This window comes from Crocodylus siamensis, chromosome 14 (genome assembly GCF_052110815.1).
Source record: "Crocodylus siamensis isolate JL-2025a chromosome 14, ASM5211081v1, whole genome shotgun sequence".
In the NCBI taxonomy this organism is placed as follows: Eukaryota; Metazoa; Chordata; order Crocodylia; family Crocodylidae; genus Crocodylus; species Crocodylus siamensis.
The window spans coordinates 18,328,844-18,355,135 of record NC_143408.1 but is presented as its reverse complement, the minus strand read 5'-3'; the positions used below and the strand labels follow the sequence as shown (position 1 = coordinate 18,355,135).

Genomic DNA, 26,292 nt, shown 5'->3' with positions numbered 1-26,292 from the left:
TGTTTGGTTTTTTTTAAAAAGGACATTTTTCATGGACTCTAGAAGTTTCTGCTATTGGCATTTGATAGGCATATGATAGCCACAGAGCTGGATGATTTGGACACTGTTAGGCAGATGCTCTCATAGGTTACTTAATGAAACTTCCAAGGAAGTTTCCAACAGGGAAAACAAAATAATAATAGAACAGTTTGGTTTGTTTCTTGGGGAGTGAAAGCAAAACCTGAAAACTTTAGTTATTGATTGATTGATTAATTCATGTATTTATTTGCCTATTTATAGCAATATAAAGATATACAACGATCATCTGGAAACTGGCTCACAGAAACTATTGGTGATCTGTGCGAGTTAGGAGGCACTGTCGGACTTAGACGTGGATTCAATTTCTGCCTCTGCTACAAACGCACTATGTGATCCCCAAGTCACTCGATTCCTTTCCTCAGTTTGCTATCAGTAGAATGGAAATATTTCCTGCCTGTCACCTTTTTTCTGCCTGATTGGTTTAGAGCTCATCTCTTTATTATATGTAAATATAACACTTAAAGGGATTGCGATCCAAGCTCAGTTAGGACCTTTAGGCACTTATATAATAGAGATTATACCTAACAATATTAGAAATAGGGATCAAAATGGGTTTTAAAGTTTCAGAGCATGCTTTCAGGTTGTATGTTTTCTGGGGACGGGAATCTCGTCTTTATACGTGGCACTAAAAATTTTTGCCATGCAGGTAATTAACAGATTTCATAATAAAGATAGGTGCAATAGGAGTATAGTAGTAATACTAATAATAATAGAGCAGCAGCAATAGTATTTAGACTTATGAAGAGTTTGCATTTTGATCCATGTCAGAATATCTGTGCTGCTCAGACACAAATGCAACAACATAGTGTTAAAACGTGGGCTCCTGTCAGCTGTGCAGGTAAAGGCCCAAGGAGATCTGATTGCAGTCCACACAATCGTGCTTCCTGCCATGCCACATGTGCATGGAGGAGGTGTGATTGCACCAGATCCCATTGTGCAGGGGGAGCCTGGGACCACGGAGTGCGTGGTGTGCCCCCGTGGCTGGGAGCCTGGATCAGCTGATGGGCTCCTAGCCATGGGGGCACCTCTGGCCACATGTTCAATTAATGACATGATAGGAACCAGCCACAAAGCTGTTACACATTTTTTCTGGAATAACTTTTTGGCTTATTCCTTGTTTTATGATGCCTTTAATTGCTTTAATGTGTGGTTGGGTTACAACTTAAGATGTGATTAATTAATTAATCAAGTCTTAAGTGCAATGTGTGACAGGGGCTTCAGATACTTTCAGTGGTTTTCCCCTGTCCCCCCCGCCAACAAAACAAAACAACCCCCCCACAAACTGTTCCAACTTAACTGTCCTCCTCCTTTCTACTCTGCCAGGCCCTGAATTCTCTTTAGAAAGTTATTTTGTTTTATGATGTAACCACCCCACTATGTACCCTCCAAAAAAAAAAAAGAAAAACCTAAATGAGATTGAAACTCTGGCTAATTGTTCTCCAGCTATTCATCTCCGTGGCAGCAGGAAACATAGCAGCAGGGTTTCCATTCACAGTAGACATGCATGCCAGCTCGAACGCTTTGTTACAAAAAATGTGTGTGTGGGTGTTGAAGGTAAAATGATTGGATAGTAGTGCTTGCAGCTGTAGCCTTGAGAACACTAGACAAGAGAATCAGTGGCTTCACTTGCATAGTTGTGGCTTTTATTACATAGATTTAACCATAAAAAAATATTCTAGAGGGTTAAAGGCATGCTGATTGATCTTTTGAGGGCTTGTCAGTCTGTCAATACTTGGTCTATTTGTGTTGATGTGGCTGATTCTGCACTGGGGCAGTATGATAATCACAGTAGTGTTATACCCATTTAGCACTGAAATAGCTAGACAAAAACAGGCTATGGTGGTACAAATTTCCATGCTGTAGACATGTGATTCCTTGGGATCTTGGATCACTGGAGACTCCCTGTGCCTGAAGAAGGGTGCTTGTGCCCTGAAAGCTCGCAAAGAACATTTTTCTAACTATTCAGTTCGTCTAATACAAGATACCGTGTCTACTCAAAGAACCTCGCTTGCATACTGTAGACAGATTCTTTAGTTACGGCTTGGTCCCTATGATGCTAAAACACTGAGGTTATGCTGGAATTAGCTCTGACATGTATTAGCTGACCTCAAACGTGTGTAGGCAGAGGTTACCTCAATTTAGCTTTCTGATGTCAATCTAGGAGGGCATTTATTTCATAGTAATTATTATTTTAGTATTGACATAAGTTTTTTGTTGATATATTGGGATATATATAGTATTATTGGGATATATACAGTATTATTATTAAAATATTTATTAACTTCTTTTGTGGGAATAATTTCAAGTAGACCTGTTTAGTTTGTTTTGTTTTGTTTTTTAAAAAAAAGGTCTGGGTTATCGTCTTTTCCTGTACTATGTGATGTTTGACAGAACTAGTTGTCTAGTATAGACTAATACTTTACGCGAGGAGCTAGCCTAAAGGAATTGTGGAGGCTGTCACAGAAGCCACGATTGCTTGTGGTGATGCTGCTGCCTCCTAGCACACTTTTGCGGGCCTAAGCTCCTAGCAGGTTTTATTTCAGTGTTAGTAAATGTGATCTCTCCCAGCACCTAGTTGGCACCTAGCCCATCCAACAGGTGTGCCGTGCAACGTGAGAAAATTCCAGCGATATTACTTGTGTATCACGCTTTTGTTTTCCAGTTTCTATTAGACTTTCGTTCCTTTAGCATTTTTCTTTAAAGCAGGTCTCAAGAGTCGTCATGCGTAAGGCTCTTAAAATGTTCTCCCAGGCCTCATTTATGTAATTTTATTTTTTGCCTCTGTGCATAGGGAGGGGAAAAACCATATCCATGCTTTAGTCTGGCTCAAAAGATATTTCTTGAAGCTCCTGCCTATGTTTGTCTTTTTTGTGTCCTGTTTCTGAGTAAGTGATGGGAGCGATGCTGTTGTAAACAGGCTCACAATGACCAGTAGTGTTTCAAACATCTTGAACTGTGATGGGCGGGAAGAGATGAGGGGGTAAAATGTCCTGTGTATTTCTTTGCTACAGCTTCATTTTTGGTTTCACCAACTGAGTAGCAATGGCCATATTGCATATTGCAAGATCGTAATCAATCTTACTTTTGCCAGTGAATATTGAGTGTAAAGTGGATTGTTTTGCAGTTTTGGAGCTTTCCTAGAGTAAGATTAAGGAAGTTTTTTTTATGTTGTATTTGTCTCAGTGTGGGCTAAGTTTTCCTGCTAACCTGCCATCTGACAACATGTTCGAAACAGCATCTCATGCCATGGATGGTGATTGATCCAAGGTTAATTGTAGCTGATTATTTGATTGTACTTGATTATTCAGTGTGTTGAAAGTATTCCCCTCAATCTCCCACTCCACCCTCTTAAATGTTTGGGGGAGATTTAAATCGGTTGATCATAGCTTTGCATTGCCGCTAAATGGTAAGCAAACATTTCCAGTAGAGCTAGGCCTGAACTACCATATTTACTCAAATATAAGATGTCCCTGTATATAAGACAACCCCCGCAATAATAAAGTGTTTTTATATATATATATTTCACACACACACGCACACTTTTCCAGGTATAGAATCTAATTATTGGAAATTTGCCTTGAATTTGTTTCCTTTCCATTGCTACAGTATGGGGGGGGAGGGTGTCAGGTGGCCCCTTGCCCTCAACTTCTTCCCTAGAGCAGCCCCCTTGCCTCCCCCGATTTACTGTCAGAGCACATGGCAGTGAGGGGCAAATTTGAAAACACTGACTTTGAAATAAATGTAGAAGCATAGAAAATTAAGGTTGAAAGGGACCTCGGGAGGTCGCATCTAGTCCAGCCCCGTGCTTGAAGCAGGACCAGCACCAACTGGATCATCCCAGGCAAAGTTTTGTCTAGCCAGGTCTTAAAAACCTCCAAGGACGGAGATTTCACCACCTCTCTGGGTAACCTGTTCTAGTGTTTTAGCACCCTCCTTGTGAGAGAGTTCTTCTTAATACTGAACCTAAAGTCCCTTGCTGCAGCTTGGGCCCGTTGCTCCTTGTTCTACCGTCTGCTGCCACTGAGAACAGTCCAGCTCCCTTCAGGCAGGTGGAGGCTGCTATTAAATCCCCCCCCCTCTGATTCTTCCAAGACTAAATGAGCCCAGTTCCCTCAGCCTCTCCTTATCAGTCATGTCCCCCATCCCCCAAACCATTTTTGTCACCCTCTGCTGGACTCTCTCCAATTTGTCCCCGTCCTTTCTGTAGTGTCTACAGCATTTCAAGCCATGGTGACCATACAGCTCAGCACTGCTCAGTATGCATGTGTACACCAGGTACCCTGCCACCACAAAGGATTCATGTGCTAATTAGTCCTCCACTCAAGACTCTCCTGGGAAAATGGTAAAAGAAAAAAGGCACAGCTCAGCTGTAGGAATAGGGGAAGCTGAAGTGTGTTCAGTGTAGTGGCTCACCAAGAGTCAGCACTGAGGGAGACCTGAGGACAAGGGGCACTACTGTGTATCTTATTTAGACGGGCTGCACTAACTTTATACTTGTGGCAGGTTCCCATCAGTGTGCTTGCCCAATATGGGCTATGTGTTTTATAGTTATGCTCAACATTGGCTGCCTTTAATTGACTTCATAGTTGGTTTCAATGACTGAGCATGTGCTGCTTTTAGCAGCAGTTGTATGATAGACAATATGTTTAGTGAGGTATCATTGTATGCTAATGTAAGATGGGGGAGTTTTTCCCCCATGCTGATTGTGGGGTGAAAACCTCTTCTTGTATTTAATTTAACATGGATTTAAGTCCAAGTTTGCAATAAAGATGAACTTCCCCATATTTGGGGCAGTTTGGATTCAGGTTCTTCTCACCATTATTTAAAAAAAAAAAAAAAAAAGAAAAAAAAAAAGAAATAGTAGTCCCTAAAGGACCTTCTGACATTAGGGCACCTTTTGTGCTGCATGCTGTACCACACAAAGTAAGTGACAATTGCTGCCTCGATGACCTTACAGCCCAAATAAACAAGACAAAAAATAAAGGAGAAGGAGCACTATCTTCATTTTATAGGACAAAGCTACAGGGAGACTAAAATCCAGATCTAGGGACATAGGCATGATGCCGTATAGTATTGTTAAGTCCCCCTTTGGTTCAGATCCTCAGTTTGAATTATTTTAAGGTGAAGAGGGCGTATGACCCATGTTTCCCTTCTGAGGAAGAGCCCTAATGAGTAGTATCACATAAAAGGCAGGTATCTCTTCCCCAGATCATGTTTTCTGAATGAAAATGGCCATGGGTTTTGTGCCGAACTCTGCGCTGTTGATGCATTTCTAACTGGTCTGAGCATACCTATTGACTTGGGCTCCTCAATGGATTTGGGGGCTGGGATACTTATTTCATGAATCCAAAACAAGCTTATGCATAAGATCTGCACTGAGATGTTTCACTCAGCCCAGTTTGGCACGAAGGGGTATATAAGTGGTCAGGTGGGATTTTAGTGGATTGCTATCTGGGATTTAGATTTTTAAATTCCCTATAATTTGCACTTTTGGGGAATGCTTTTGTGGATCTGGCTCCAAGTGCCTTGTCCAAGATTAGTCAAGTCTGTGGCAGAGGCAAGAATTAAAACTCAGGTGGATCAGCTGATGGCGTAAGTAATTGTAGCTGTGCAACCATCTCAATTCTCCTGAGTGTCGGCGTAGTGCAGTAACCTCCAAGTTGTCTTTCTGGGTTCCCGTTCTCGCTGGTTAGAGGCCACGTTCAGTTCTGCAGTTTGAATTTGAGTCTGTCCTTAATCCCTCTTCTAAAAATTTGACGGGATTATGTTGGGCCCATGATTTCCAAGGGACTACCAAGGGGAGGACAGTTAGCGTTTCCAAGATCGGGGCCTTGTTGATGATGTGCTTTGTGTATTCTAAGGAAGCACCAGTTAGATTACAAAAATTATTGAAAAGAAATGATAGATTGTTATAGCTGAACTACAGATAGCTGGTTTTCTCTTTTAGCATTTATACACCTCTCTTACCCTTCCCCATTTACAGTGAAAACACATTCAGGGATCTTCCCTTTTTCTCTGTCTGGCTTGCAGTATAACGTCTGCATTATTTGGGGTCAGCTGATTGAGCTGGATATTACAGTGCTCTAATTCATAATGGAAAAAAACTGCTGGAGTTTATTTTTGATTCCATAATTTAACTTCAGCGCCAGTTGTGGTATTTTCATAGCCCTGGACTAGACGATAAGATGTGAATTATTTATTTTCTGGAGGCTCCTTCTGACTACTTGTTACACTAATATTTAAATTGGCTGGTATGTTCTTTAAACAGATTTTAAAAAAAATCACAAGCTGACCTAAACTCATTGATTTTAATCTCTCAGTGGGTTTTTAACTTTTTATATCAGTGCAGTTACTTCTGATTTCCTGTAACAAAGCAGATAAGAGGTATATTCTCAGTTTATATTATTAATCTGTTGTTCGTTTGAAAGAAATTGAATAGAAGAATCTGCTAAAGCAATGTCTCTTGAGGTTTGTACTCCAATGTGTGTATATATGCAAAAGCACAGAGTTTCTTTTCTTTTCTTTTCTTTTTTATAAAACTATTTACTACTAACTTGCAGCAGGACTCGGAGCACGTAAAAACTATAGTGAACTATTCAGAGTTCTTTATTTTTTTGAAAACCTTTTTAAAAGAATTCCAGTTTTGCAAAAAACTGATTGAAAATCATTAAGCAAAGCCTTTAAACATGCTCAAATCCATCTCAGTGCTACAAAATATTTAATAACAAACTGAAGCCCTTTATTAAGTGGAGAAGTACTGCTGAAACGGTTGCTAAAAGAGCAGCAGTGAGAGGGAGAAAGCAGTAAGCAGAGTTACTGGAACTAGAAGAGATGAAAGGCAAATACACAATGGACAGCTCTCTGAGTTGCAAATGTGTTTTTTTTAGGTTTCAGGTAGCACTGGAGAAGAACTTGAATGTCTTACCTTAGATTAAGAGCCTTGTGTTCTGTGAGCTCTGACTTGATACACAATATAAAAAACAGAAAAGTGGCATGTTTGTGGGTTTCTTTTTTGCTTGAATTTTTTTTATATTTTATTTAACAGGGGGGAGCGCCTGTCCACCAGAGTGTCCCAAGGGATGGCAAGGTTAAACGGTCACAAACTCCTCCAAGACAGTTTCAGGCTGGACATAAGGAAAAATGTTGTTACTGTCTGAGCCCCCAAGGCCTGGAATAGACTCTCTCCAGAGGTGGTGCAAGCACCGACTCTGGACTCTTTTAGGAAACATTTGGACGCCTATCTTGCTGGGATCCTTTGACCCTAGCTGCCTTCCTGCCCCTGCGGCAGGTGGCTGGATTCGATGATCTTCCGAGGTCCCTTCCAGCCCAAATATCTGTGAAATCTATGAAATGCATTTGAGAGGTGTGTTTTCAGAATTGGCCCTTGACACCTTGCAGCTTGATCCAGGCTGTCTGGGGGTTTTCGAGCTGTTGTAGTTGACTCAACTGTGGGAGTCACCTTGACAGCCAGTTCAAGTGTGTTTCCAACCAGAAACATTCAAAGTGCCATCCAGCATTGGAATGTGCTTTTTACCCTTTTTTTCCCCCAAATAAGGGCCACGATGGACTTTTGTGGTTAAAACTGCATGTTGGCAGGGGAAGAGCATAAAGAAACCTGGCAGATGCTTAAAAGATGCTGTTCCTGTAGATCCTTGGAGAGATTCCCTCCCCTAAATACAATCCACTGAGCCACAGATGTGGCCAAATATTACTGAACTCTCAGTGATCTAGTCTGTCTTGTGCAGCTCTGATGGCAGTGTTAGAAGCTGCTGTTTAAATATTCATGCAACTGAATACATAGTTTATGCAAATTTGATAGATATTATCAAGTCTCAAAGTTCAGCTGAACTTTGGATACGTGGAACATTTAACTAGGTTGACTGCATTACAGCCTGTATTAAAAGCTTGTCTAGAGATGAAAGGGAAGAGCAGTCAAGGTTGCAGAGGGCAAGGAAACAATATGTTGATTAAAAGCTGCAGTACAGCTTGCCTACTCCTGTGCAGGCCATAATAGGATGTATTAAAAATGGTAGGACTGACCTCATCACCTTGACAGTTTTTTAGAATTAATCAGTGTGCCATTGCCGCTCTTTAACACGTTCTATTTAAAGTTTTGCATCTTTCTTTTAACGGTAGCATGCATTTGACGTTTGAAAATCCTAAATGAAAGGCTAATGTGGAAAAATAGGGCAAGCGCTTCCTTTTAAAGGAAGGAGAATTTGTCCATGAGAGTCTATTTGCAGGGAATCTCATTCCTGTAACAGTTGGTGATGCAGCGAGAGTGAGAGAGTGATTATTTTGATAATGCCAAGCATCTAAAAAAAGGGCTGAAAACCTCATTCTTTAAGCTGACACCTAGACACACAGTCCTAAAATAGCTGGAGCGGCAGTCATGCTATTCCTTTAGTCATGGTGGGAGATTCCAAACTCAGTACTTTCCTGGGTATTTGCACTGTTTGCTACTTTGAGTTTTTTCATCTGTGGGCATAGATCAGAAGTCTTCAGCACTGAGAATTATTCCCGTGCTGTCCCTGTGGCATTGATTTTTAGAGTATTCACTGGGGAAAAAGTCAGGAAGCTCTTGAAAACCAATTTCATGCTTGCCCGCATATCCTCGCACTAATGATGGAGATGGTGCTTGTGTTCATAAGCATACAAAAGTGGAAAGGATCAATATCCTTATTTGATGTGGAAGAAGTAATGCACTGTGAGTAGCCTGTAGAACCGTATTTTGATTCTTGATTGCTTGAAGTTTGGACCAGAATGGTGTTTTTTTTTTACCATTTGCATTTATTACTGATTGTCCTGTAGTGGAGAGTTAACTGCATTCCATGTCTCTCTTTGTTCTCTTCTATCTGTGCTGGACAAAGCACCCAAACAATTCTGTGTTGGCAGGGGGATGGATTAGATGACCTGGGAGGTCTTTTCCATCTCCAGTTTTTATGATTCCTTGTGACAGGACATAATGTAATCAGCAAGGTGTTGACAATGCTGGTCTAAAACGCTTGAGGGGAATTACGCTCCCAGCTGAAGCCTTGCTGAGCTTTCCGTTCCCATTTCATGTTTCACATTTTCAGGAGCTCTCGTGCCTTCTCTGCTTTCCAAAATGTTGGCGTGTTTCATAGTTTCCTCTGTTCCAGCCTTCATTTTGTGGGGCAGAGAACTCAGGCACATTTACTAGAAGAAAAGTATGTTTTGCACAAATTGGTGTCTGTCTCCTCTCCACTCTTTCCCCCCTGTTAAAGGTCTTGAGTCATTGATGCTTTCCATTTTAATCCAGTTTCCTGTTGCATTGGGATTTGCAGCAGATGAACTCGTATGTCCTACCACAGCTATACTTGTCTAATTTTCCCTTTTCCAGTTTTCCTCATAGGTATAGGGAAAAAGCGTTTACAAGAAGTCATCTTTCCTCTGTATCTGGTTCATCTTGCATTAACATATCTCTGGTATTTATAGCATCACACCTCACAGTAGGGGTGTCTTGGCAAGCATGCCCACCTTACCATCTTCATCAGGGGGTCCTCTCCACCTAGGTCAAACAGAGCTTCTAAATTAGTGAGCAGATTTTTAAGCATCTAAGTTAGGGAAAACTAACATATTATTCTTACTGCTATCACGGGGATGTTTCAAGGTCAGGAAAGATTTCAGCACCCAGGTTGGCATCTGGTGTTTCTGGCAGAGGGTAGAGAGAGGTTTCCACTCGCAATAACTTTGCAGCCTGCTTTCCTGTACAGCCATCAGCCCCTTCCCTGGTCCCTGCCTTAAGAGACCCGAGATCCTAACTACTTCTGCAGGAGGTTCACGTAGCATGTCCCCTATTTAAATCATGCATGCTATGTACTCTGGCATCATAGATCACACTCTGAATGTGGCTCAGCACTCCGTTATATCTAAAATGGCGTATTTTAGGTCAGCTACCTCAAATGGCATAGTGCGTTTCCAAGGACAAGTTTCCAAGAAGCGATGCAAAGCCAGATCCTTTTAATGCACTGGGTTTCTTAGCACCCTCATGGAGATTGTGCCGTCTTGGCCTACCGTGCTCTCTGAGCAGTGCAAATTCCAACTCCCATCGCTTTGTCTCCGCAAAGGTCTGATTTAAGAAGGGTTCTTTGCATGGAAATAATTTCTCAAGAAACATTGCTGTTAATACAGTTCTAAATCCTCTTGAATCATAAACTCCTGAAGCCAGGGGCCTTGCTTTGTCATGGGCTGAGTGTCCCCATGCATCTACAGAATAAATGCAATAATGAATCAGTTATCGCTGGCCCTTGCCTCCTTGACTGAGGTCAGAGAGAAAAGCCACCAGAAGGGGCAAATGGCATGGAAGACTGAAACGTCTAATGTCTCCCTGGGGAAACATAACCCAAAGTTCAGGCATAGCATTTAATTAAAAAATATATATACAGACACCCAAAAATGAGTATCTGTCAAACAGACAATTTAACTGTCTGATGTGAGGAGTCTGGCGTCCCAGTACATAATACTTCATGCTAACTCACAACCTCCAAACCGTCAAGCGGCTATGAGCTAATATGTCAGCACCCTAGCTCCCACAGGAGTGTGATTAATTCAAATGTCATCAGCAATGCAGATGATATTGTAGTTCATGACCACCGCACATCTCAAACTGCCAGGGCTCAGATGTGAAACATAATGTGAGACAAAGACCTGGAAGGAGGGATACACAAACCTGTTTAAAGTGCTGTTGGATTCCTGCCTTTGCTTCAGATGACTCCTTAAATCAGCCCAATTTCATAATTTTGTTTCCAATGCAACTCATTTTCAACGCTAAAACTGATGAGACTTCTTATTTGTGTGGAACGCAGCTAGCCTACAAGGATTCCTAGAAATAAGCAGGATTTGAGAGAGTGATCTAGCACGCAGCGAAAGCATTATTCCCTGTAGAAAACAGTGGGTACTGCAAATACGAAGGGTAACATCTTACTATTATTTTTAGAGCACAGGATATCTAAAGTGTTTCCTGTCTGTTTAGGGGACCAGATCCTCAAATGCTTGACACGTATGCATTGAAGCTAAGGATGCAAGAGCAGCTTATACCCACTGAGGCTCTGGCCTTATATTGAGGCCTGTGACACGACTTCTTTTGGGAGCTGTAAACAGGCGTTCGAGTCAACAGCCCAGTGTGATGGATACTCGTTCTTAGAAAAGAATAAGGCCATGTCTGCAGTGGGAAGTTGAATGGCTTTAGCATGCCAGTGTATTTATAGCTATGGCTGCACGTGGTGTGGAGGCAGGTGTACCGATATACAAGTGCTCTAACCAGCCAAACTAACTCCCTTTTTGGTAAGAAAAGGGTCAGGATAAGCTATTCTGGAGTAGTTATTATAACTGAGTCTGTTTAGGGATTGTTCTGGCATAACAATAGTTGTATTTTAAAAGCAAACCTCACAACCCTAATTGCACTAGGTATACCAGTACAAAAATCCACAGATGGACCAGGCCTTAGACTACTGAAATGTCAGGGCTTTCCCCAGTCATTTCTGGTCATGTTTTGATCCCGGACACATCTATTTACAGAGGCCGAGGTAATCGCATGTAATTATGAAAAGTAGAGTGGCGAAACAGAGAAATTCGTCAAAGAAAAATTCAGTTGCAGTATCATTTTGCAGAGTTGTTGTAAGCGCTGGTGTAGTCTGACCCTCAGAAATGTAGTACTGTACATGAACTGTGCCAGGAGAATATTGTAGCTGTTAAATTGGAGTGCTTAATTCCTCACGGGCAGAAATGGAAATGCACTAATTGATGGGACCAGCAAATTAAATTTTGAGGATCCCAACAAGGGCATCAAGATATTTTCCCAATACAAATGTGTTAACATGACATGAACTATATCTGGCTATAACTTCCAATTGATAAATTTGTCCAGTGGTGAGCTTTTTCGGATGCTTGGAAATGGGTGTGAATGCAAGCTGTGCTTTTTGTGAAATGTCCTGGTCATATTTGTTACAGTACATTTGAGTCTCAGTTTACAGTGAAGGGCTCGCTCATCTGAAGAGAGAATGCTTAATTGCCTCCCATATAGTGAGAACTTTTTATTAGTATATAGTGGTGACAGACTGCATTTGAGCAACATTCAGCGATACTAAGCGGACCAAGAAATGACATTTTAAATGAATAGATTTGATTTGATATAGCTGGGTTTGACGTTCAGTATTACATTTTGATTCATGACAGATGCCTCTGAAGGGGCCAGTGGAGGGCCTTATTAGCCTTAGGGAAGATGGTTTGTTTTTCAATTACTATCTATGAACTGTTTGTTTATAAGCTAGATCAAGGGTTTTTTTGGGCAACAGTTGACACTTCTGGATCATGGTGTATGCACGAAAGGTCACCCAGACCCTTGACACACAAGCCTAGGCAGGAGTTTTTGGAGGAGTGGAGGCTGCCCAGACCTTCCATTCCCCTTTGGGCCACTGAGACAGACTGCAAAGAGCAGACATTTGGTGCTTCCACGGCTGTCGTCGTATAAGTATCTGGGAATCAACCCTGGGTCTTCAGCGTGGCAGACGAGGAGGCTGCCACTGAACCACAGGGATCTCCTGGCTGGGTCAGTGGTTCTCAACCTTGTTACGTTCAAAGCATCCCTCCGAAAATGCTAACTCTTAACTTTGACTCATTTTTTTTTTGACTGTGGGAAAATAATAAGAGGCATTCTTCTGTTGCAGAGAGCTCAGAAAGATGACGTGTCTGAATGTTTTTGATGCTGTGGATTTGTGTGTATGTTGGGGGGGTGCATTTTAGTTGGAGTAGCTCTGAAAGTCAGAGCTCTGAAAGGTCGAGCTCCTGGGAAACTTGAAGAGAAGGAAGATTGCTGATTCACAGGCTTATTTCAGGATGTAACCTATCCTGGATAGGTTCTCATAACACCATCACTGTAGTATTTGTTTTCTGCGGAGAGGATGAGAGGTGTGTGCTGTGGGGTGCCCTATTTTGGTGCCCTAGTGGGTGGTGGTGATGATACAGGTTGCTGCATTTGTTAGAGAAGACGAGGCCAATGGTATCTCCTTGCATTTGGAGCAGAAGTGGGTGTAGCGGGTGAGGAATCCTGAGTTTCTGGCATTTTACAGTCTCGGACTAGTCCCTAGTTGTGTTTTTTCACTGATCAGCATGAGTCCTCCTTCTACAGAGCAAAGTGTAGCTATGACACAATGTTGCTCCCATTGGCGGGGAGGGGGGAACCTTGTCTTGTATTCAAGCAAATACAGTAGTTTTAATACCAATCAGCATGGGGGGAAAAAAAGCCTCCATCTTACACTAGCGCACGAGGAAACCTCACTAAATGCATTGTCTGTCATCAGACTGCTGACAAAAGCAGCATGTGCTCAATAATGGAAACCAATCATATATTTGATTAAAGTCAGCAAACACGGAGCATGACTATAAAACACATGGCCCATATTGGACAAATATACTGATGGGAACCTTTTTTTTTTTTTTTACCTCAAACAAATTTTATTAAAAACACACTTACCATGCTACACTTCTAAAGTTATTTATTGAGCATCCTTATTTTACCAAGACTTCATATCACGGAAACAACTGTATATCAAAACCATACAGCGACATATATTAAACCCTTAAACAACATACATCGACTTTCCATAGAAAAAAACACCCTTTCTTCATACAGAGCATCGTGCCTCAGTAACCACCTGAAACTCTCAGTCCCTCCCATAAGTCCTCTCTGTTGGTTTAGTGAAACAAGTGTGTCCAGTCCTTTCCCCCCCGCTGCTCTGCTTCTTCCTCTCTGACCTGTTCTTTGTCCTGATCGATGTAGTATTTCAGTTCATGCAGCCCCAGCTTTGGCACTCTTTCAGTAAAAGCCAACCGCTTAAGCACCCAGAGGTTTCTTACTTTCCATAAACTAGGTTTAACACATACTAATAAAGTCCTTAATAATGCTTCCTCTTGTCCCTTTGGTCTGAGTCCATATAGTACCATCTCCTGCACTAATGGCAGGTTTATTTTGATGACGGTCAGAAAGCAGCAGACCCTTTCCCACACCCACTTTACATATGTACATTCCCAAAATACATGCCCTGCTGTTTCTTCTTCCCCACGGCTCTCCATTGGGCACTGTGAGCCCGTCGAGCCTCATCTGTGATGCAGCTGTCTCGCCAGTAAGATGTTTCTTGCAACCATCCACATTGGGTCAGCCACAACCCTTTTAGTTGTGTACCCGCTGCGGCTCCCCACACCTTCCTCGCTCATGCTTCTGTGAAATTTCCCACCAGTGCCATCGAGTCTCTCTTCCTTACTGCTTTCATGGATTTCTTCTGATCCTTTTGTTCCTTCAGGACCTCCAGCCTCTTGTAATTGCCTTTCAGTTGCAAAGAAATCGGTTGATTTTTCCAGCCCTGAGTTTGTACTGAGATTCAGCGTAGACCCAACTTGCCAGCTGCTATAGGTGCACCAAGATGAACTTTGTGTAAGCTTTTCCTGCTATGCTTAGTAGTGAGATGCCTCTGTAGTTGTTGCGCTTGCCTGTATCCCCTTTATACAGCGTGATGATGTTTGCATTGTGCATATCTTGTGGTATCTCACCCTCTTTCCAGCATTGACTAGCAGCTGATGAAGCTATGGTAGTTGAGAATTTCTGCTAGGATGCCATCTTTTCCAGGAGCCTTGCCACTTGATAATGAATCAATGGCCTTGCTTAGTGGGCTCCACATCTAACTCTGAGATGACCTATAGAGTTGGTATTTGGTCCAGTGATTTGCTGGTGATGTTTCTTTCTTGTGATTATAGCTATGAGTAGTGTTGAAGCCAACAGGACATCTGCTTGCTTTTATCTGGAATGGCTTCACCACTGCATGACTTGAGGGGCAACCTTGTTGACAGTGGGACCTAGAGCTTTCTTCAGACCATCATATATGTCTTCGAGATTTCCTGTGTCTGAAGATGTTTGTGTTTCATCACAAAGCTTAATCCAGTACTGATGTGCATAGCGTCTGACTGCTCTCTGTGATTTGCTCATTTCCTCCATCAAGGCCCCCTTCTCAGGCGCTCATCTGCCCAAACCCATTGGCACTTCTGGAGGTTGCCAGGTTAATTTAACTGCTGCCCAGCACTCAGCATTGACCGGCACAGGTTGGACCACTTATGGTCAGAACAATATCAGGTTTTCAATCCTGACCTGAGAATGGTCTTGTTGCAGGCATTCATTTAACTTCCACAGCCCGTTCCATCTCATGGGGCTTTTAGCAAGATCCATTTCCACCTGTAGCATCCAGTCATTGCTAAAAGCCTCATATATGGTTTCTTTCTGCCTTATCCCTATTTCTTTTGGTACAAAGTCAATTCTTGATTGTTTCTTTCCACTGGAGTCTGTTCTAATGAAAACTTTCTCTCCTGTCCACACATCTCTTAGCAACTCTTGCTTTATTATATTTGTTAACAGTGTGGATGAGCTGTCTAAAGCGCCATTTCCTCCTTCCCCTGTCCTGTCACCCACTTTGATTATACAATTGAAATCTCCTGCTATTATGTGCAGTCTCCCTCCGACAATTTAAACTGCTAGCTTTCTGAGCAGTGCGTTCCTTCCCTCTCTCTCCAGTGGTGCATACATGCATTGAAAGTTTCTAATTGTGTCCCCCTGCCTGATAGTATCATTTGTTGATAGCTGCCACTAATGACTTCTCTCTGCTTTGCTGTCAGCTCTGGGTTCTTGAATAATATTGCCACTCCAGCCACTTTGTTCTCGTTTGTCCCTGACCTCCATCTTCACCTCCTTTTCAAAACATTTATAACCCTTCTCCCTGGTATACCACAGTATTAGAGGTAGATTATATCTGCCCTCACTTGGTTCAGCACTGGTTCAATCTGTTCCCATGATAGCTTTGTTAAGATACTCGTGATGGTAAGCAAAACTATTGTCAGTGCCATTTACGCTTTTTTAAAAATGCAAGTGCCTGTCCCTCTAAGGTTTGGCCATGCTTGCTTTGAGTTGAATGTGTCTGTCCCTTGAAGGTTCGTCTGTGCCACCGTTCGGGGTGCTCGACTCCTCCCCGTCCCTCACTTACGTTCCGGTACCTTTGCAAGCTTCGGGATTGCTTTCACATTTAGGAAGGCTTTTATAGTCCCCTCTTCCTGCTACTTCCCACCTTCTGGTCTCCACTCTGAGCGGGAGCCCAGAGATGATAGCAGCGGAAACTGGTCTTTGTCTTTGGTACTTCCTTCGACTCATGTCCCTCATTCTTGGTCTTCAGCCCTTGTGTGGTCTTTCTTTTCCCATCCTGTCTCTGGTTCTTTTTCTTGCTCCATTTCCATTTCAGTTGTCTGTAGGGTGCCTTCTCTTTTCCCCAGCTCTGCCTCTGTCTGAACTGTTTGCAGTTCCTGCCTTCCCTTCCATTTCATCTCCTATCTTCTCCTTCTCTACCTCAATCACTGAAATGTTGCCCCCCTCTTCTCTGTTCCATACTTCTGCGGGGTTTCTTCCGCCGTTTCTACCTCAGTGTCCAACCTCTCCTCCCCTCTGCTCTCCTTCTCCAGGTTTTGCTGTTCCTCAGGGGATCTGACTATGCTTGCAAAGGCTTTGGGGCACCTCATCTACATCCAAAGTTTTGGAGGATTCACGGTTCCGGTCATGAGCAGAGGCTGTGGTCACTGTGGCTTGAAACGCTGTTGTCTGCTGGGGCCCAGCTCAATGAATTGTATATAAATTATGAGCGTTGTAGTTTTGGACTAATATCATGCATATTTATGGCTGGGAGGTGTAGGGGAGAGTAAGTGAACTCCTCCAGATAGTGCCAGGGTCCAGGCCCTAACCAGAGAGGCAGTGCTGTTCGGCCACCTGACCAAGCAGCAAGTGACCCTGAGAGCCCGTTTCAACCAGCTCGTCTCCTTCAGGAACATCCTGTGGACAACCAGGAACCTGGCCACGAGCCTTCCAGTCTGAGACTGTGTCAGGATCAGGGTGAGCGAGCTACGGCTCTACTAGAAGAATATGGGTGATGGAGAGAAGGTGGTGGAAGACTCATGGAAAAGAAAAGAACCGCACATGCTGTTCAAGAATGAGACCAACGGAGAGGAAGACGAGGAGGAAGATGTCAGGGACTTGGGAGCAGCAGAGCCATGAAAGGGTTGGGGAAAGAAACAAAGAGGTTATAACGGGGGTGGAGGGTAGGAAAGGAAGGGCATGGAGCCAGTTTGTGTGGTTGTAATGGGAAGAGGAGATGGAGACGGGCATGCAGGTGTGCAGTTGCGGTTACTACAGATGGTTAATTATATATGTGTGTTATGGACTGTCAAGCGAACAGTGTCAGTCATGAGAGAGGTTGGTAAAACTAAAGGGCGCGCGTGTGTGTATACATACATAGAAATACATATTTTTGCAAAAAGGGGTTTATTTTTTATAAGTAGGCACAAAAGTCCTTCTTAAAAGCGTGTATATAGAATACTTGTGCTGAAACTTGCAGCCATTTCAAAAGAGGTACACCACATCAGTTCTGGGTGAGCTAGGTTTATGGGTACCTGTAATATTTTTTCTGTATGCAAGTTATTACAGGTATATTTATTTCAAAGTCGGTGTTTAAAATGTGTCCCTCACTTCCATGTGCTTGGGCAGAGCTGGATCTGACACTAAGGAGGGGAGGAGGAGAGGTTGCAGGGAGAAGAACTTGGGATGGGGACAGAGGGCAAGGGGACTATTTGTGTCCCCTCCTCCCCCCTGAATTATTTTCCCTGCTGTAGCAGTGGGAAGGGGACTAATTCAAGGCAAACCTCTGATAATTAGATTCTGTACCTGGAAAGTTATAAAAACTTTATACATCTTCTGTATATAGAATCTAATGAATGGGGGGATCATCTTTATATTTGAGTAAATATGGCACCAAAGGCTTTCACCGAGATCCAATATATAGCTTGTGTAGCATATACTGCATGCGTCTGTTTTATAATCACAGTCGTCTGTAAATCCACTTCCCATTTTATGGTCTCTGCATGCATTTAGTGTAAATTAAATTAACACATGTTAAACGTAATCTTTTTGTCAGGACTGTATTTTTGGTTACTTAGATCAAGAAACCAGAGACCTGGGCCTCCTTCCAGCTCTCAAGTGACATGAGATGCATAGCATTACTCCAGCAGGAATGTGGTTTCCTACATCAGTAGTTCTCAAACTTTGTAGATTCAAGGTGTCCCTCCATTTTTAAATTTAAGACCCACTGTTGGGCTGCCTCATCTTTAACTGGGTGGTTCTCAGTTGGGGTGAAGCTGATGTGTCGGCAGCCAGGTAGACTGCCCTGTGGACCTTGTACACAACCAGATCAGGAAGCGGCTGCAGGAGGAGCAGGCAGGAGCACCTGTTCTTACTGCAGAGCTTCCTGGTCTGGTCCCCCCATGAGCTCTTCTTGGAAACAGAGGCATGCGGGACAAGTCCACCTCTTTTTTGCACACCTCTGTTTCTGGGTGATACCAGGCAAATCCAGACCAGGAAGTCTGCGGCAGGACGGGTACTCTTGCCTGCTTAGACACCCCTGAAAGGGTCTTGCAGCACCCTGCAAGACACCCCTGATGTACACTCTTAGGGGGCTTTATACCTAATTTAGTTCCTGTGCATTTTTTATCCCTGTGTATTTTTATACCTAATTCAGTTCCTTCAAGAGATTTAGCAAATCTTGTGAATTTTCAAGATCAGAATGCCATTTACTAGTTGCCTGTAAACTTGAGCAGAAGAAAGCTGACATCGTTATTATGTTGCAGGTAGAATTTCAGAAATGTAAAAAAAAAAAAAAAAAAAAAAGCCCATCAGAAGAAAATAAAACTTTTTTTGGCTGCAGAATACTGTTAAGAAACCAGGGGTAGGTGTCTGATAAAGAGTTGACGAGGAATCTTTATGAAGGCTGAGGAGCAGCACAGTAAATGTGTTTGTAATCTGAATTGATCCTAAATTCATACCTAATGGCTTTATTGCTCTGAGATCTTTAATCTAAGTGAAATGTGTATTTGATATGTTGCTGCTGGGTAGAAAGTTCATTCTGGACCTTGCTTCCCTCCTCCCTTTCCTGCTGCATAGCAATGATACCCTAATGCTGTTGTGGAGAGACCATTTTAAGTATTCCATGGGCAATTGCAGCATTGCCAAACCCCGGCATTCACAAATTGAGCCAAGCCCCCCCAACATCATGGGATCAGCTTAGGAAAAAGCAAGATGAAATTCAATATTGTATAATTTTGGGTTCTTTTAGTTTCTTTCTTGGTGTTTTTTTTTTTTTTTTGAGCTTGGGGCCAGGGCTTTTAAAGCCTTTTCTCCACAGCCATAAAGCTAGAAATGTACTTTTGCTTTCAGCGGAGCACAGAATTCCAGGAGCTTGGGCTATACAAAAAACACCAAGTCTTGAGATTTATGATTAAAATTGTATGAGATGGGAACACTAACAGCACACCCAATTTTCAAGTTTAAAATGATGTGTATTTTTTTTTTTTAACTGTATTTGTGGTATAAAAGTACAGTCACCCATCTCATGTGACATATTACTCTTGCCTTCTGAATCAGACTGTACAAATGAGGAAGGCCACGATGCTGACCGTCAAGCTGTAGACTAGGTGCGGGCTTACGCTTTGTGAGCACGGTTTGTCTTGCACACTTACGGGTGGTCTGGTTTTAATTTTTGTTGTCTGTGTCATGCGGTTGGGATAGAACTGCTTTACAGAGGTAGTGTAGGGCAATGTGACTTCGACATTAAGGGCTAAGAGACGGATACGTTTTCTGAAGCCCTGGCTAATTAAACAAAATATGATTGTGAGGCTTAGATAAAAATGATGTCAAATCTGACTAGAAAACAGTCATCCTGTTACTAGGAGCATTATTTGTATTGCTTATGTCTTGTGTACAAGGAAGGGGAATGAAATTCTGTGCCCCAGCTGCAAACTGCATGTACAGGTTTTGGACCTTGCTCATTCGGTGGATCTGATTTAAGGCCAGGGTTTCTCTCTCTTTTGGATGCTTCCCTGACTCCGCTGCTGACAGTTAAGGTCAAGAAACAATTTGTGGGTCTTCTTGAGTGTGGCGGTTGGGCAGCTCCTGAGATGTTTTGCCCTCCAGAATACCCTTTTATGTTGCCTTGCTTATAAAGCAAGAGATTTTTTTTTTTTTCTCCTTATAAAATTGGGGCTGGTGGTATGAGGAGAGAAGATAAGATCCCACAGATAATTGTGGCAATTATTCTCCAAAGATTAGTTGCACAGTTCAACTATTGACTTATTGCTTATCAGTGCTGCATCGAATTGGCCAGCTCTGAAGGAGAAAGCCAAACTGTGATGTCTGTTGTTGATGCCAGGTGTGGGCTTGAGGGGCAAATGACTGAGTGTTATTCTAGGTTTCCTAGGCTAATGGAGCCAACGCTAGCCTCTTGGTTTGATGCACCTCTGTAAGTAAACTGCACACATTTCTTGTGTTCTAGGAGCCATTTGGTCTCCAGTCCACCTAATTGTACTGTTTTGTAAAATAAATATTTTGTTTATTATCTTTACACATATTTAAACCTCATCGACGAGTTACTCTGTCACATCTTTGTTTTTCATATCCCTGGGGCTCCGTTATCTGGCCATTTTCAACTGTGCAAGGTGTTTACGGTTCAAATGGTGATGCTTTACACCCTCTTTGCCTGGTGCAGAGTTGAAGGACAGGAGTGGCTGTCCTGGGCATTGAAGTAAAACCACTGTGCAGTAGGCTTATTTTTAAATGAAACAAGAAATATTGCACGTTATCAAGGCTATAGCTACTGTAAAATCGTTTCAGTTTTTGCACATCAGCCTATTGATTTAATATATTTTACTTCCTAATGAGACACTCTAAAAAGTTGTAATTATTTGCAGTATCTGTTCAGTTGATCTGCATGGCAAGCTTATTGCTGAATAAACTGAAATATTTCATAAACTGTGGGGATAGTGATAAGACCTTTATAGCTCAGGTTTTTTATGATAAAATACTAATAAGTAGTGTTGGTTGTCAATACAGATCAAAAATGGTTAGAAAATAGCATTTCTTGGTTAGTATTTGTTCTGTGGCATCTAAACTTTTGTTTTAAAGAAATGCAGAGTGCACAGCAGTGTTATTTAAAGGTTTTCAATATTTATTTCTTTAGTCAAACCATATGATTAATCAGCATAGCTAACATTTGGTTCAGCCAGCCTTCCTTTGGGTTCATGTGTATGTAATGCTGATTAATCAAATGATTTGTCTAAATAAATAAATATGTGTCAGCCTATTAATAAAAACCTGCTTTGAATTGTGCATGTTAATGAAATCAGGATGGATTGTTCTAGATACTCAGCAGGATTTGGCGCTTTAAATCTGTGCCTCAATCCCTTTGCAGAGGCATGTTCTAATGTCCTGTGGAAGTGATATTTAATAGCTTTCCAGTTATAACAACGATGATGCCTTTAGGGTGAATTGAGAAGCCTTTTGTAAATAATGTTTAACAAAAAGTTTGAGACCCTAATACCTGAATCTTTGTGCAGTCTTAAAAATACACAGGGCAGGGTACAGCAAAAGCTGTGTTAACCAGAACTTTATTAGCTGGAAAACTCTATTAACCGGCATCCGAGGGACGTGGCAAAAATAAAATTGGAAGTACCGCTTCCGGGTTTCACCGCTGCAAGCAGAGTTTTTCTTTGCCACTTCTTCAGCCCACGGCCCAGGGCAAAGCAGCCTGCGCAGGGCCCCCCTCCGTGTCCTCCGGCACACTGATGCCGGGGAGCACGCCTGACAGCGCACATTTGATTAACTTGAATATTTGATTAACCGGCATCCCCCCATTCCCGGGGAATGCCGGATAACAGAACTTTTTCGGTACTCGAAAAATATCCTTATCTGAGGATATTTTTGCCCTGATAGCACCAGGTGCTGAACTCATGCCAAATCATAGTGAAATCAGTGGGAGTGAAGAGCACTGACACCACACAGAGCATGGGGAAGAAAAAAGCTATTGGCTCTGACAGTGGGCCAGGGATGTCTAGTCCTAGCAAGTTACATGGGCCACTTTCTTAACACCTCACCCCTACCTCCCATGCCTTTCTCTTCCTTTCTTTTTTCCTTGGGCATTTAAGGTAATAATGGAACAGCAAATAGAGATTGAACAGTAGCTTCATACAGACATTCAGTTTCTCTTAGGAGAAACAACAGGTGTACAGAAGTTTAGGTTTTTTTCCCCCCCAGAGTAAAAATGTTAGCTTCAGGAGAAAAATAACTTGGGGACAATCGGGGTTAAATTACTCCCAAGAGAGTTTTTCCTGGGAGAGTGAATATCTGGACATGTTGTGGCTTCTCTTGGAAAAGAACATAGTCCTCCAGCATCAGCCCTTCCCTCCCTCCCACCCAGGAGACAGCGTGCTGCTGGCTGGATTTGGTGCCCCAGGAGGGAGCAGAATACAACCTCTTGGCAATCCCTACCCTGTGCTGCAGGGAAACCCAGACTCACCCTGGAGAGTCTGAGTCAGCCAACGGGGACAGCTCTATGCACTGCTATCATCTGTTGCCAAGCAGACTAAAGGAGCCTGCAGAGCACTCTTGAGATGTGTGCATAGGCCTCCACCAGCCGCATGGTGTCAGCCCCCAAGCTCTCCACTTTTCAGGGCTTAAGCATTCAAATGTCTGTACACATGGCTCTGGGTAAGTTTCTTCTACCAGGAAAACAAGCCTGGGAGAGTTCTCCCAGTTTATTTGAATGTGCATACGCAGCCATTGTTTGCCTGGCCAGTCCATTGAATCTGTTGAGTGTGTTGGATTTTAAGTTTTCATGTAAGCACGTTCACTTTTTTTTACCACTTTCGAAGGCTCCATGATTACAATGGGGGCTTAAAGTGAAATAAACCAGTAATTAAAATCAGGTAGGGAATGTGAATTGTTCTACTTAGTTTTATGTTCTTGAGTTTCTGTTAAGTTTTGGGAAGAAGGAGACCCAAGAGAAGATTGCAAAATTACCAAGTATCTAAAAGCATTTGTATTTTGATATGCAAACATGTCTTAGAAATAAAACCCCAAGGGTAGGTATCCCTAAGAGTTAATTGAAATTGTAATCCAGTGACAAGCGTGTCTCTTTCTCCTCCCTAGGATGATGAAGTCGTCTGTACATGCAGAAGAAGATGACTTTGTGCCAGAGCTTCAGAGGAGCATTCATCCTCGTGAGAGACCAGATTGGGAAGAGACCCTCAGTGCAATGGTAAAACTTGGCTTAATTTTATATGTGCTTTCTTTTCTGCCTTGCTCACCTTTACACTGATCCACCCCTTTATTTTCTAGTCAGTCTGTGAGTTATGTTCCTAGATTTGAAATCATACAGGAGGCTTGAGACTGAAAGATGCTTTCCTTCTTCTGGAAGCCTACAAGTGAGAGAGAGAGCACATGCACAGTGCTCTGGTCCTATTAATATGTGCCCCAAAGCAGGCCTAGTAATCAGTTAAGTGCTGCATAATGTCAGAACGATTCTCATCTGCATTAACCTATTTTTCAGCAAATATCCTGAGCATGAGGAGAACTGGTAAAAACACGTTCTTTGCAGCAAACTGGATTTGTACAAAGAAGATTAGCAAGATGTTTTAGTTATGTCTATAGGAAGAGAACATCCACTCTCCCAGTTGAACTTCAGAATGAACAGATCCGTACAAAAGGCACCACCAAGGACCTGTTCCCAGGCTGAATAAACTCAATAGAAAGTGGGCACTGGGTCAGGTCCTTTAGCAAGTGTGGCCTATTTTTTTCTTTAAGTGAGCTGAACACCTGCAGCTCCACACAGTGCCAAGGGGAGCTGGGGCTGCTGTGCTTTTAACACTGGGTCATTATTCTGTGAGAAAATTGAGAGCTTTCTTACTAGGTGGTCTTGTTAAATGATCTTGTCTTCCAGCAGTGTTGCCTTCTCTGTTTGTAGTGTAGGGCTGGTTGACAGCTATACTGCTACTTCACTTTACGTTTTCTGTATGAACTTGTGCTGTTTCATAGGGTTGGAAGGGACCTCAAGGGCCTCTCTTCCAACCCCCTGCACAGATGGAGACTAGCTATTTCTAAACCGTCCTGGATAGATGCCTGCATAGTCTATTCTTGAAAACCTCCTGTGTAGGAGATTTCTCAGGTTCCCAAAGCAGTTTGTTCCACGGTCCTGCTGTTCTTATAGTTAGGATTTTTTGTCCTAAGATTAGATCAAAGTCTGCTTTCCTCTTGACTTGTGATCACCAGGAAATAGTTTTGGTTTAATTGCTTTTACTTTGGATTTACAGAGCTCAGGTTGCATTTCTCATAGCAACCCCACCCTTCCTCCCCAACCATCGTAAACAGTATACTAACCCCCTAGTTGTTTCCTTCCTTTTGGTTGGGTGATTCTGACTCAACCCTGACACTGGACTTGCTTTTCTGGAGGACGCCGAACTGGTAGCTTGGAGATAGCAAGATAAATTCTTTCTCATTCTCTTTCTTTTCCTTCCTTTCACATGCCCTTCACTCTTAAAGCGCTAACAGCATTAGATGTTAATAGTCTGGGAAGGGGTGTTTTAATTAGAGGGTACCACTCTAATTAAAATGCCCACAGTGGCTCGTGTATTCAGCATCCTGTATTTCAAAATGGCAGTGGAAGCACTTTAACTAAAGCTCACTTGACAGGCTTTAATTAAAGTGCCCCGGTGACATGTTGAAGTGCAGGGATGCTGAATACATGAGGCCTGCAGCAGGTTTGATTAATCGGGTCTGCTCCAATGCGTTCTGATTAGAACACGTCGGAGCATGTGTATAGGTGCCACTAGTAGTTCTGTTGTCTGGTGCTAGAAGCTGTATTAGCAGTAATGTCCAGTTAGCCTGCCGAGGCAGCATGCTGTACTATCTAGGGAATGGAAAGAAGGATTAGACATGTAAGGTGCTGCCTTATAGTCCAAAATATAAGGCATGTTTAGAAGTGCTTTAACCCTTCCTGTGCTGTTGTATGTATTGTGTCATTGGTGTTTCCAGTGTTTCAGGGACAGGATGTTATCATTCTAATATAATAACAGGATTAGTACTTCCGTCTGTCTGTCTGTCTGTCTGTAATGCTGGGGGTCAACTGGGGGGTCATTGTGGGTGGGTGTGGTTGTGCAGTCACGGGCAGAGTGGGTGGAGGTGGGTTTCATAGCTTCATAGTGCTTAGGGTCAGAAGGGACCTAAACAGATCATCAAGTCTGACCCCCTGCCCTGGGCAGAAACGAGCGCAGGTTCATAACTCGCCAGCCAAATATCTGTCCAGCCTCCTCTTGAAGACCCCCAAAATAGGAGAGATCACTACCTCCCTTGGGAGTCCATGCCAGAGCCTGGCAGCCCTAACTGTAAAGTAATGACTTCTGATGTCCAGCCTGAGCCTTGTCTCTAACAGTTTCTGGCTGTTATTCCTAGTAACCCGTGGTGGTGCCCGAGGGAACAGAGCCTCCCCCATTTAGCACTTTTTCCCCCCGGTGAGTTTGTAAATGGTCACCAGGTTCCCTCTCAGCCTTCTTTTGTGGAAGCTGAATAGATTCAGGCCCGTTAGCCTCTCTATGTAGGGCCTGACCTGCTGCCCCTTGACCATGCAAGTGGCCCTCCTCTGGACCCTCTCAATGCTAGCCACATCCCTCTTGAAGTGCTATACCCAGAACTGAACACAGTACTCCAACTGTGGCCTGACTAACGCTGCATAGCAGGGAAGGATCACCTCCCTGGACCTGCTTGTGACACATCTGTAGATGCATGACAAGGTGTGGTTAGCCTTACTGACCACTTCCTCGCATTGGCGGCTCATGTTCATCCTGGAGTCAACAGTGTCTCTAAGACCCCTTTTTGCCACTGTGTTGACAAGAAGGGTGCTCCCCAACTTATAGGTGTGTTGCTGGTTCCTTCTTCCTTGCACCAGATGCAGCACCTTGCACTTGTCTGTGTTGAATTCCATCATATTCTCATCTGCCCACCTCTGCTACCTGTCTAGATCTAGCTGGATTCTGTCCCTCTCCTCCAGCGTGCCCACCTCACCCCACATCTTGGTGTCATCAGCAGATTTGGACAGTGTGCTTTCCACACCCACATCCAGCTTGCTGATAAAGATGTTGAGCAGTACAGGCCCCAGGACCGAGCCCTGGGGGGACTCCACTGCCCACATCCCTCCAGGGGGTGTGTGTGTGTGTGTGTGTGTGTGTGTGTGTGTGTGTGTGTGTGCGCAGCCAGGGTAGAGTGTGTTTGTGGGGGTGTGTGCGTTCATAGGATGA

The 26,292-nt window shown here is 43.0% G+C and overlaps 1 protein-coding gene across 7 annotated transcripts in view; it reads left to right on the top strand.

Moving 5' to 3' along the window:
* The window catches only part of ARHGAP32 (Rho GTPase activating protein 32), a 450,132-nt gene that overhangs the window by 168,380 nt on the left and 255,460 nt on the right, over positions 1–26,292 (top strand). For all 7 annotated transcript variants that reach the window (XM_090026884.1, XM_090026883.1, XM_090026889.1 and 4 more), the window contains one exon: positions 23,153–23,261. In XM_090026884.1, coding sequence (XP_089883010.1) covers positions 23,153–23,261 — 109 coding nt within the window. The remainder of the gene's footprint in view (positions 1–23,152; positions 23,262–26,292) is intronic.